Below are 13,168 nucleotides of genomic sequence, written 5' to 3'. Positions count from 1 at the left end.
GTGCAGGACAACAGACAGGTGGCAGTCTCAGGTGTACACACTGCTACAAAACAGCCCCAGAGAAGCAGGATTTAGTGTTTGTGTTATTACGAGTGTAAACAAGAAGAGTTCCAGATGGTACAGTGGACACATGTGTGACTGCTGTGATTAAAGCATCTTTCTTTCAGCTTAACGAGTGAACCGTCAGCTCGTTCAAACACACGTTAAAGTGCGTTTGGCTCGACACCACCGAACAGAGGCAGCAATATAACACAGCTAACATTAACAGTGCAGTGAATCCTGCTTGTGCCGTGATGTTCAGGACTGCAAACCGAGCAGCATCACTGACTTTCAGCTTGTTGTGTTTGTGGATATATGACTGACTTTAATTATCCACAAAATCATCACATCTCTGTAAGATTAAGGTCGACTATTGTATATTGTATATTTTAAAGGCTTTAAAACCAGGTAAAAGCTGAACATCGCTAATGACACATAACTATGCCGACATGTGGCCAACAGTAATGTTTAATGTTCCTCATTAATAAAAATTTGCACATAAATGAGTGACATATTTTCAGTACTTACTTTTAACAGTTTACTCTTCGGCCGCTCCGCTTCTGCCGTCTGCGGCAAAATTATCCACGCCGACTGCCGCGCTATGAATTGTGGGATATGTTGGGCCACGAAGTCTACACTGCCACAGCCTTAAAATTCAGGGAAATGAAGGACGCATTTGAGGGCCACATTTCGAGCAGCCTTTGAAATTGGGACAGCGTCGCTGTGACGTAATCGGCCTTAAAATGCGGCCTTTAAGGCTGCAGACCCTGAATTGGGATACAACCTCTGAGTGTGAAAGCACCGTTGATGTCCTTGTGAACTTCCTCTAAGCGTTTCCTTTGTAGTGCAAAGCTATGGGCAAACAGCAGCACTCTGTCTTTCTAACCAATCAGAAAGCTTCTTGATGCATTCTCAATCATCCAGGTAGGTAAATCTCCAAAAGTTGATTCTGTTCATCTGGACGTAGCGTTTTGTGGGAGAAACGTTTCGTCATCATCAGGTGACTCCTTCAGTCTCAGCTGACTGCAGGTTTCAATCTTATAAACAGTACATTTGAATAATGAGTGAAACCAGCCCACTGAAGGAACAATGGGCTGGGAGGTCAGCTCCTTGATCATAATTATGCAAATTCTCATGACCATTGATCAACAACCACTGACCAAAACCCACTGATCAAAGACCACTGATCAAGCTGGACTTTTGTCAAAGCTGGAAAAGCACCAAAAGAAAGCTCCTGCCAATCCAGAAGAGAAGGACAACCGCTGCCCAAGCGAAACCTGTAGTGATCCCATATGTGTCAGGAGTATCGGAACAGTTGAGACGCATTTTATTGTTTAATGTTCCTTCTATAGAGCTCTCCCTTTTGAACTGTACAATTATATTTGTAAATATTTTAAATTCTTTTTGCATTCCATTAAATATCAGACTTTATTTTCTAAATAAACAGGAAATATTATTAAGTCATTTGTAAAATTATGTTATTCTAATACAACATCATTTTAGTGTTCTGTGCTTCTTTTCACCACCAAGAGTGTGTGAAGTGACTGAATCACTCATCTCTCTCATGTTTGTCCTCAGTTTCCCAGCATGCCTCAGGGATGGAGGTGTTTGAGGGGGCGGAGTCTGTCCTGCTGCCCTGTCAGGTACCATCTGATGTTTTCAGTCAAGCCACATCAGCAGTGTGGGACCGTGATGGGTTCACCAACCCAACAGTCCACCTGTGTGTGCGGAGCAGTGACGATCTTAGTGGTCAAAATGATCTTTACAAAGATCGAACATCAATGAGTTGTGAGACTGGAAACCTCAGCCTCACTCTGAAGAACCCCAAAGTCTCTGATGGTGGAAACTACACCTGCATCATCCGGAAACAAGGACAAGATCTGAAGAAAGTCAAAGTAGAACTGAAGGTCACAGCTCGTGCTATGGATAGAGGTCAGAGGCCAAAGTAGAGGTCAACTCTGATGTGAATTCATGAAATGGTGTTGGATGATGCTCATGTTGTTCATGATTACAGAAGCTCCCATCTGGCCCAGAGTCCTGGTAGCTGTCCTGGTTACTGTGGCTCTCCTGGCTGCTGCCTCTGGTGTCCTTGTGTGCTTATCGTGTAAGAGGATGACGAGCAGAGAAGGTGTGTGTGTGTGTGTGTGTGTGGTTTCACCTGGCTTAGGTGATCAAACTCTCATCAGTGGTAATCACAATAACCCTAGAGTGTCTCCTCCAGCTCAGCACACTGTTGCTTTCTGATGATCCTTGCTGTGCATTTCATTGAAAATAAGTTGCCTGACTTGAGATTTACAGTCTCTTTAAGTTGGATCATTTTCAATCTAAAAGCAGCTCTCCACTGAGACTGCTCTCTCAAAGGTCTATAATGACTTTTCACCTCTGACACAGGGCATTGTTCTGTACTCAGAGCACTTTGATTCTGTTGATGCTAACATGTAACTTAATAGGCTTGAGGCTGCTTCAGAAAACCTCTCAGATCAGCTGAGGCTCAATAAAGAAACTGTGATAAATCAGACTCGGTCTGCTCAGACCACCTCAGACGCCAGTAAGTGAGGGGGGTCAAATGATCAGGGTTGGTTCCTGCACAGTGGGGCCAGCACAGACTCCCAGCTTCAGGTCAAAGGTCACTGCTGTTTGACTTCAATCATGTTGAGTTGACTCCTCAACAGCCTGTAGATTTAAAGAAAAAAAAAAAGCCTCAGAGATCAACACATAAGAGTTTCAGCTCCAAGTATGATATGAGTAACCACGCTTACTGACATCTCTCTGCTTCCTATTTTCCTGTTAAAAGGGAGTTTTTCCTCACCACTGTCACCAAAGTGCTTGCTCATAGGGGGTCATATGATTGCTGGGGGTTTTTTTTTTGTTATTTTTTTGTTGTTGTTTTTTTTCAGTGTTATTGTAAATCAAGCCCCAGTTTCCAAATTTTCTACGGTTTTTCAACAGTTTGAACCTGCGTCGTTCTCGGCTTTAAAGGAAATAATTAATAACCTGAGAAGCTCAAATTAGGGCTGGGCCATATCATACCATTCACGGTAATACTGGTATAATGTTGGGCAACGATAAGAAAATGAAATATCGTGATAGAATATGGGTAAAACGCGCATGCGCAATGCCTTTGTTTACATACGCACATGGGGAAAAAAGCATGGTGGCGACGGAGAATGAGAAGGGCGAAAGCGGATCGTTGAGTGAAACAGATGAACCTGAACTGGTTTGTAAAAATGCTGCAGCTTCACTGGTGTAGAACTGGTTTAGCTTTCGTCTGTCAGATACACAACAAAGCACTATTTTTGGTAGAGCATGCTAGCGGGCCGTCGTTATTGTTTTTTGGAAAATACGGCGCACTTAAAATCAATCCTTTGATTTTTCTGAAAGTCGACAGAGCCCCTTATAATCCCGTGTGCCTTATGTATGAACTCTGGTTGTGTTTGCTGACCTCGAAACGATTTTATATGCACGGCGCTCGAAAATCTGTCAAATGTTTCAGTACGACTTTGCTAAGCTACGAAGCTGCACCGCTTGATGGATTGTCGGAGCGTTACGGCTATCGTAGGCGGAGCCTCGCGGAGTGATACGTACTGTGCTTCAACATAATATTACTGTATTGTGTGTGTTTAACCTCTTTTTAAGTGTTGTGGATATTATACATGGTTATGCTGAGGATATGTCAGCCAGTTTCCACTGGAAATGCCTTTTGGTTAAACTGTCAGCGAGGAGTTTGCATTTGCACTGTTACATTTTTATATAACTTTAATGCACATAAAAAAACAGCTGCTTGTTTAAGTGAAAATACATTGATGGGTTTTTTTTGTTTTTTGTTTTTTTGCACTAATAAAGTTGTGGAGTTGTAAAGTATTTTGTCTAGTGTCAATTATATCGTCAGTTAAATTATCGCAAATTTTCAAATGTATATCGTGATAAATATTTTTGGTCATATCGCCCTGCTCTAGTATGATTCCATCACCCCTGTTCTAGCCATCTTAAATTGGCTTCCTATTAAATATCGAATTGATTTTAAAATTTTATTGTTTACTTATAAAATCCTAAATAATATGGCACCTGATTACTTAGCTTATCTCCTCTGTCTGTATAGCCCTAAGAGAGCACTGCTCTTAGTGCAACCTAGGTCTCGGCTGAAGACCAGAGGAGACCATGCCTTTGCTATTGCCACACCCAAATTATGGAATATTCTTCCTCTTGATATTCGCGCATCAGATTCTATTCAATCTTTTAAATCACATCTAAAAACATACTTGTTTAACCTGGCATTGGAGGTTAATTAGGGTAATTTACATCTGGCTCTGCATTTAGATTATGTAATTATTTTATATTTTATATCTGTAATTTATATTTGATTTTATTTGTATCATGGTTTTACTGGAAAGCACTTTGGTGTACTTCGGTCTTTAAATGTGCTATATAAATAAATTTTGATTTTTGATATTGTAAAAAATTAATAAAGCACCTTGAAGCGAGTGTTGTTGTGACTTGGCACAGCATAAATAAAACTGAATTGGATTGAATTGTTTTACACTCAGTTTTCCAAGTGGAGATGGTGGTGGTCAAAAACTGGGAGAAGTCTGTCCTGCTGCCATTTAAAACCACAGCTGATCTTCCTCAAGACGTCACAGTGGAGTGGAGACGCTCAGACTCCAAAGACACCAAAGTCTATGTGTTTCAGAGAAGCAAAAGCCAGGCAGACAAACAGGACCAGGATTACAGAGGTCGCACAGAGATGAACAAAGAGCCACTGAGAACTAAAGACCTCAGTATGACCCTGAAAGACCCCCACCTTACTGACAGTGGAGTCTACACCTGCACCGTCTACAACAAGGATGGAGACATGCTGCTACAGAAAGCAGTGACTCTCAATTTTAAAGGTGAGTTGACCAGCTGTTTGTCCACAGTCTGAATCATGAAAAAACAGGAGTGAAGAGCTGCTGGTTACACAGCAGAGGAGATGAAGGATCACACTAACGTCTGTATTTTACTCTGCTCTCTATTTCCAGTTCCTGAGACAGAGATGGTGGAGGTAGGACAGAGGGAGAGGACTGTGTGGTTACCCTTTGAAACCAAACCTGACCTTCCTCATGATGTCACAGTGGAGTGGAGATGCTCAGACTTGAAACACATGGAGGTTTACGTGCTCCAGAAAGGAAAAAAATGGCTACACAACCAGGGCCAGGTTTACAGAGGTCGCACAGAGATGAAGGAAGATCCACTGACGACTGGAGACCTCAGTCTGATGCTGAAATATCCCCTCCTCACTGACAGTGGAGTCTACACCTGCACCGTCTACAACAAGGATGGACACATGCTGACACAGAAAAAAGTGATGCTCAGTGTCAGAGGTGAGCATAATAGTCTTAACCCTAGATATAGAAACTTGTGTGTATCCCAAAGGGTTGATTCTGTTCATCTGGACGTAGCGTTTTCAGTGGGAAAAACGTTTGTCATCATCCAAGTGACTTCTTCAGGCTTCCCCAATCTTATAAACAGTACATTTGCATAATGACTGAACCACTGAATGAACAATGAGCTGTGAGGTCAGTTTATGATCATTAACATGCAAATTGTCATGACCATTGATCAGATGGTCTTTCCGTTTTCACGTAAATGGCCTCCTTGACTCCGCCCTCAAACCTGCGTTCCTCCCTGTCCAGGATGTGAACATCCTCATCCTTGAGAGAGTGTCCACTGGCCTGTAGGTGTAAATAGCTCTTCTGTGTTGCACCATCCGTTTCACCAGAGGTTGTTTGTTTCCCCGATGTATAAATCCTGCCAATCCTCCTGCACTTAACAGCGTACACTATGTTACTCTGTTTGTGTCGGGGACCCGATCCTTGGGGTGGACCAGTTTGTGGCGCAGCGTGTTTTGGGGTTTAAAAGCCACAGAGACCCGGTGTTTAGAAAAAAATGCATCTCAACTGCTCCGATACTCCTGACACATACGGGATCACTACAGGTTTTCTCTTAGGCAGCGGTTGTCCTTCTCTCCTGGATCGGCTGGAGCTTTCTTTTGGCGCCTTCCCAGCTTTGACAAAAGTCCAGCTGGGATAACCACATTTACTCAGGACCTTCTTGATGTGATGTTCTTCTGCCTCCCTGGCTGCTGTGTCAGTGGGGATGGTTTTCGCTCTGTGTTGTAGCGTCCTGATGACGCCCAGTTTGTGCTCCAGTGGATGATGAGAGTCAAACCTTAAATACTGATCCGTATTTGTAGGTTTACGGTACACGTCAGCTTTTAGATGTCCCCCATTACTGATGGAAATCTCACAGTCTAAGAAGGCTAACCTGCCACTTTTCATATCCTCCCTGGTGAATTTGATGTGTTGGTCCGCTGAGTTGATGTGACTTGGAAATGTGGTACATCCTGAGATTTGATGTTCATCCAGGTGTCATCAACATATCTGAACCAATGACTTGGTGGTGTTCCAGGTTAGGGTAGGATGCACCTTTAAGGCCAATTGTCTGTATGATCAACTCTGTCACCTACAACGTCTCAAGGTTTCTTGCTTTGATCCTCAACTCGCTGGTAGGCAGCTCTGAACACCACATCCAGAACACCTTGGATTTTGTTGAGAAGGTGAGAGATGTCATTATGAAGGCAGATGAAACCATGGTCTCGTACAACGTTACATCTCTCTTCACTTGGATCCCAGTCACTGAAGCGTTGGAGGTAGTGAGTATGAGATTCCAGGATGATCCCAACCTCAGCAACAGGACTAGGGATGGGTATCGTTTAGGTTTTATCCGATACCGGTGCCAAATCGGTACTTTTGAAACGGTGCCGGTGCTTAAACAGTGCTCAAACCGGTGCTTAAAGAATGGAGAACACAAAATTGGTCCAAAGACCTCTCATGTTTAGCTGTATTTTTGTAAAATGATAACAATGTTAGCCTTTTCTGCAGCTATGGGGCATATATGGTATCACTCTTGGCTGGAAGCAGCGCTTAATCAATGGACAAAACACAAACTTTGTCCAAAAACCTCTCATGTTTAACTGTTTTCCACTTTTTCTTTGGTAATTTTAGCCTTTTTGGCCAGGGTGAAGGGAGTATCTGCCATCAAACAAGAAGACAGCCGCATGTAGCTATGATGACGTTTGCTAATTCACCTTACGTGCATTAATGTAATAACGTGTTAGCATACTCAACGTAAATTACACATGAACAACATTAAGCTACTCACGCAGAGAAGCTGCTGCTGCTGCCATCATCATCCTCATCATTTCTGCTACACTGGCAGGGCTAGGGGCCAGGACTCTCCTCTTCGGGTTCTTGGGGGATGTTGCTAACTCCGGGTCTGATAACAGGCACCACACCCGCAGTAGATGTGCTCGGTGTGAGGTCTCGCAGCAAGCTATCAAATACGGCGCATTTCTTGGCTTTTAAAAAAACGCTATGCGTCGCCAGGTGTTTCATCAGATTCGAGGTGTTACCTCCTTTGACAGTATCACAGTATCAGCTTAAAGCACTTGTTGCTGCTGAGTTTGCATCTTTTGCTGGGAAGTACAGCCAGACTTTTGACCGCTTCGCCTTGGGCATTTTTAATCTGTAGCTCTGCTCTAAAAGAACGTACGTACCTGGACCCGCCTACTATCCTCGGAAACGTAAAACGATTGGCTAGAATTTCAAGTGTATCACAGCTCAGGGAAAAAAAGCACCGAAATAAAGCACCGAAATGTGCACTGCTTTTCGGTCTGGTTACTACCGTTTATGTCAGAACCGGTGCCTTGATGGCACTGGAAACCGGTACCCATCCCTAAACAGGACCACTCTCAGCAACAAGTGTGTTTGCTTCTGGAACTGTGGCTTCATTCCACTTACCCTACTTCACATACAAGCGTCAGTACTACAGGCAGAAACATGGGTGTGCCATGGGCTCCCCAGTTTCACCCATTGTGCCCAATTTGTACATGGAAGAAGTGGAAAAGAGGGCTTTCCTGTTCATGTATCTTCGGTAAGTAGGGTGTGTACAGCTGTTTCCAGCTGTGTGAGAATAAAAGCAAAGCACACACAAGCAGTTCAGCTCCAAGTCAAACACTGAAAATAGGAGTGAAGAGCTACTGGTTACACAGCAGATGACATGATGGAGGACCTCACTTACTGATGTCTGGCTCTCATTGTACCTAGAACAGTTGCATAAATGAAATAAAAGGAGAAAAGTTAGTTTCAGTCTATAGGACTGGTCAAAGTGTTTCAAATGCTGTACAGTTATGCTGTTTTTCTTTTTTTCAAATGCCAATCCAAGATAAATAGACATTTGACTGTATATGTACAGTAATGTGCAAAAGTCTTGAGTCTTAATTTATTTATCTGTTGTCTATGGGAGTGGTGTCGAACTCCAGGTTTTAGATATCACCATGGGTCAACACACGTATATTAGATGATTAGTTCATCTGGAGAGGTACAAGACATGTTGAGGAGGTCATTTAGCCATTTTAAGCAGCTGTGTTGGATCAAGGATGCATCTAAAACTTGCAGGACACCGGCCCTCGAGGCCTGGAGTTCGACACCCCTGGTCTATAGCTTTCCTTAAGTGCAAACGTACATGTAAATACAGTGTATAAGGCAAAAGCAGACTTTGTAGCCCCGTAATAAGCTTCAAAACCAATATTTGGATTTTTTCCATTTGGATAGTCTCCTGCAGGACACTGAGAAGGATGGGTTCACTGACAGGGAAGACCCATTCCCCAACCCAAATGTGCAGGCGAACAACCCCCCTTTATCCACCCATGAGAGCCACAATGTACCGTTACCAGAATAGATGGAGGGGAATTAGCAGTGATTAACAGTGTAGCCAGCCCTGACTGCTTTTCTGTCACCAAGGGCAAATCAGTACTACAGTCCCTCTGGTTCCAGAGCCCTTGCTCTATGCTGAGCCAAGCCAAGCTATAACTAGCTGGTGCTTCTTAATCTCACACATTCCTTCCCTGTCAAAGAGGTGATGTTTCATGTTCTTAAATACATAATTGTCAGTCAGGGATCAGATCACCAGGACCTCCACCCCATGACTGACTGCTGAGCCACAAACTTTTATGGCCCTTTCTGTGAGTGGGGGGACTATAGGAGACAAACTGGAGCCACAACACTGGCTCCTCATTCCCCTGGAAGTAGTCAAATCCAGAAGACAATCTGCCAGTTTTCAAAGTGAAACTTTCTAAAGACCTGAAGAAAGCCTGGAGAGCACTTCAAAATTGACAAAGATTCTGGCTCCTTGGAAACAAAATATAAAGAGACGATGGATTGCTCAAGACTGTTGCGCAGTACTGTGTGTATGTATTTACAACTTATACTCTGCCCTCAGCTCTGCACCCAGAGATGGTGGAGGTGACACACGGGGAGGAGTCTGTCCTGCTGTCCTTTAAAATCACAGCTGAGCTTCCTGAGGACGTAACAGTGGAGTGGACTCTTACTGAACCCAAACAGATGAAGGTCCACATTTATGAGAGTGGAAGCAATCAATCACAAAACCAGGACCAGTTTTACAAAGGTCGCACAGAGATGAATGAAGACCCACTGAAAAATGGAGACCTCAGTCTGATCCTGAAAGAGCTCCATTTAGCTGACAGTGGAGTCTACACCTGCACAGTCTACAACAGCGATGCAGAATTCCTGACACAGAAATCAGTGACACTCAAAGTCAAAGGTGATTGTAACAGGTGTTTTTATGAATCCAGCAAGAATTTTAAAAAAATCACAGAAAACAAAAGACCTGGGCCCTATTTCAGGAAGCCGGTTTAGAAAACTCAGAGTGAAAAACGATACTCAGGGTTGAGTAACCCCGAACTGTCCAACTCGGAATATTCGGTTTCAGAAAGGCTGATAACAAGTAGTTCAGTCAACGCGGAGTTGCTTTAACCCCAAGTTAAGCGCGCGCACGAGGATACATAAAGCCCTGATTAGTGGAGCACAGATTAAGCGAGTCACCATGGAGACGGAGGGAAAGAAGGCGCGGTCAATGTATTTTACAGCGCTTGAGGCCGAAATTCTGATGGCAGCATATGCCGATAACATGCAAATTTTGCGGAAAAAAAGTAACACAGCCTCAGCTGCAAAAGAAAGGGAGCATGCATGGCAAAACATAGCCGACAGAGTCAATGCGTGAGTGTTAATTTAAACATTGATCTAGGGATTTCCACCCATTTAACACGTTATTTTATCATATGTTATTTCATTTGTTATTTTATACATTTTATTTTGTGACGTGATGTGAGCGCAGGTGCAACCCAACAGGCCCCAAACGTTCCTGGCAGCAAGTAAAAATGAAATATAAAAACATAGTCCAAACAGGTAAGGTGTAATTGTATTATGAGCCATAGTTCTTGGTCTGTTTGTCCGATGTAAATCAATTGCAGTTAGAGGCTACATTAATTTTCTTTCTGTAAGCACTTATTGAAATTATCTGAGCACATTACAAGTACATATTTGCTTACTCTGTATGCTCAAATGTGACCCGTTATAGCCAACAGAAAAAAAGCGGAGGCCCGAAAAACAGGTGGGGGTCCTCCACCACCACCACCACCCACAGAGGCTGAGCAGTTGGCTTCCACATTTGTGATAATGGGAACACCGCAAACGAGTACAGGAGACGTTTCAGTGCAACTATAACATTCCTGACTGCCCGACAGACGGTAGCCTTGGAAACGTGCTCAGCGTCACCAATATTATACAGAAAGCTCCCGTTTGCAAAAAACCGAAGTGCAATACAAATAATATGTAATGAACTGAGAGGATGTCCGCGATGTGTCACATGAGCAATATTAGGCCTGAGGATGTTATTCAAATAAATTATAGATTGTGCTGAAAAACGGTAACGTTCACACAGAAAATCATCAGGAAATGATAAAATGTCCAAACGCGCTCTAATCACTCTCTCCCGGCGGAGAGCTCTGCGGAGAATTTGGGCTTCAACATCTACTGGCTCTTCAAGGAAGGGGCACGCCATGTCTGACACTTCCTACAGTCAGGTTTCCGACAAAGAGGCGGAGAAAGTCGGGGTTAGTTGAGGTAAACCTGCTAGGGGGCAGGTTAGCTTCACGGAGTGTGTCGTCATAGTGACTCACTCAGGATTAATCTAAACTCGCTTTGTGAAACCGAAAACCCAGAGTTTTCGTTAACGCAGGGTATACTTACTCAGAGTTTGCACTAAACCGGCTTCCTGAAATAGGGCCCTGCTGATGGATCTATGGTAACTAAAAAGAAACGTTTAAACAATTAAAACAGATGTGTGACGGTTTGTCTGGCCACGCTCTGTTCTCCTCTCAGATCCTGCAGTGGAGATGGTGAAGGTGACAGAGTTGGAGCAGTTTGTCATTCTGCCCTTTCAGGCCCCTTATGATTTTCGTAAGGACGTCACAGTGGAGTGGAGACTCACTGAACCCAAACACATGATGGTCCATGTCTATGAGAGTGGAAACAATCAGCCAGATAAACAGGACCAGGATTACAGAGGTCGCACAGAGATGAAGGAAGATCCACTGAGAACTAAAGACCTCAGTCTGATCCTGAAAGACCTTCGCCTCACTGACAGTGGAGTCTACACCTGCATCATCCACAAGGATGGATACATGGTGCTACATAAAGTAGTGATACTCAGTGTCAGAGGTGAGTGTAACAGCTGTTTGCCCACAGTCTGAATCCAGCATGAATCAGAGTGGAAGTGTAGTGACGTGAAGAGCTACTGATAGATCTGTTATAATCTGATATGACAGAAACAAGCTGACTGAAAAAAATATTTGAAGAGTCAACATGTTCCCCTTTTTTACCAATCGAACTGTTTGGATCATGTCCTGTCTCGGTGTTCGCTCTCTCTGCGGTAGAGTATCACTTCCTGTTCCTGCTCAAACACAGTGGTGTTTCTGAGTAGCTTATTTGCTAAGCAATTTAATTAAAAACATTTAGATTCTTTTTTTCATAGTATAATCTTCACGTGCTTCATCCGAAGCACACTTTCTGTGTACTCACTACCTCATTTATAGCCAAAGTATTCACTCACTGTGTTTTTACTGTTTCGCTAGCTTAGCTTAGCTCGTAGCAGACTCGTTAGCACCATGGCTACTTCACCTGTCCCTCCTGCACTTTCCTGCTCATTGTGTCAGATGTTTAGCTACTCCTCGGCCTCCTTTAGCAGTAATGATATCTGTAACAAATGTAGCATATTTGCAGCGCTGGAGGCCAGGATTACTGAATTGGAGAGTCGGCTTCGCACCCTTCATTCACCCATAGCTAGCCAGGCCCCTGTAGCTGGTGCAGCCGAAGATAGCGTAGGCCCCGCTAGCTGTTCCCCGGCAGACCCCAAGCAGCAGGGGAAAGAGGGCGGCTGGGTCATGGTGAGGAGGAAGCATAGTCCTAAACAGAAGCCCCAGGTACACCACCAACCCGTTCATGTGTCTAACCGTTTTTCCCCACTCGGCGACACACCCGCCGGGGGTCAAACTCTGGTAATTGGCGATTCTGTTCTCAGACATGTGAAGCTAGAGACACTGGCAACCATAGTCAATTGTCTTCCAGGGGCCAGAGCAGGCGACATTGAAGGAAATTTAAAACTGCTGGCTAAGGGTAAACGTAAATTCAGTAAGATCATAATTCACGTCGGCAGTAATGACACCCGGTTACGCCAATCGGAGGTCACTAAAATCAATATTGAATCGGTGTGTAACTTTGCCAAAACAATGTCGGACTCTGTAGTTTTCTCTGGTCCCCTCCCCAATCAGACCAGGAGTGACATGTTTAGCCGCATGTTCTCCTTAAATTGCTGGCTGTCTGAGTGGTGTCCTCGTGTGTGTGTGTGTGTGTGTGTGTGTGTGTGTGTGTGTGTGTGTGTGTGTGTGTGTGTGTGTGTGTGTGTGTGTGTGTCTGTCTGTCTGTAATAGATGGGTCTGTCTATATCAACAAGACAGTGTGCATCACTGTCACAATAGCATTTGTTTTCATCCAAAGGCTTTAAGGTTGTTCCTATAATACCTGGTGGGCCGGTCTCTAGTCAAAATACCCAGGCTGATTTTTTTTTTCCTTTTTTGTCCCAGTCCAGCCCTGTCTGAACCAAAGAGTAAAACAGTGAAATGTGGATTATTAAATATTAGGTCTCTCTCCTCCAAGTTTCTGTTAGTACATGACTT

The 13,168-nt window shown here is 43.8% G+C and overlaps 1 protein-coding gene across 1 annotated transcript; it reads left to right on the top strand.

The window, feature by feature from the left end:
- The first annotated feature begins 1,637 nt into the window (after positions 1 to 1,637).
- Positions 1,638 to 11,713, top strand: LOC120718600. Its single transcript, XM_040007146.1, has 6 exons — positions 1,638 to 1,971; positions 2,054 to 2,167; positions 4,584 to 4,925; positions 5,055 to 5,396; positions 9,355 to 9,696; positions 11,316 to 11,713. The coding sequence occupies exons 1-6, from the start codon at positions 1,638 to 1,640 to the stop codon at positions 11,684 to 11,686; spliced, it is 1,845 nt and encodes a 614-aa protein (XP_039863080.1). The 3' UTR covers positions 11,687 to 11,713.
- The last annotated feature ends 1,455 nt before the right edge of the window (positions 11,714 to 13,168 follow it).

This window comes from Simochromis diagramma, unplaced genomic scaffold, assembly GCF_900408965.1.
Source record: "Simochromis diagramma unplaced genomic scaffold, fSimDia1.1 OVJJ01000537.1, whole genome shotgun sequence".
Classification (NCBI taxonomy): domain Eukaryota; kingdom Metazoa; phylum Chordata; class Actinopteri; order Cichliformes; family Cichlidae; genus Simochromis; species Simochromis diagramma.
The sequence above is the reverse complement of the archived record's forward strand: the minus strand, read 5'-3'. Positions and strand labels throughout refer to the sequence as shown.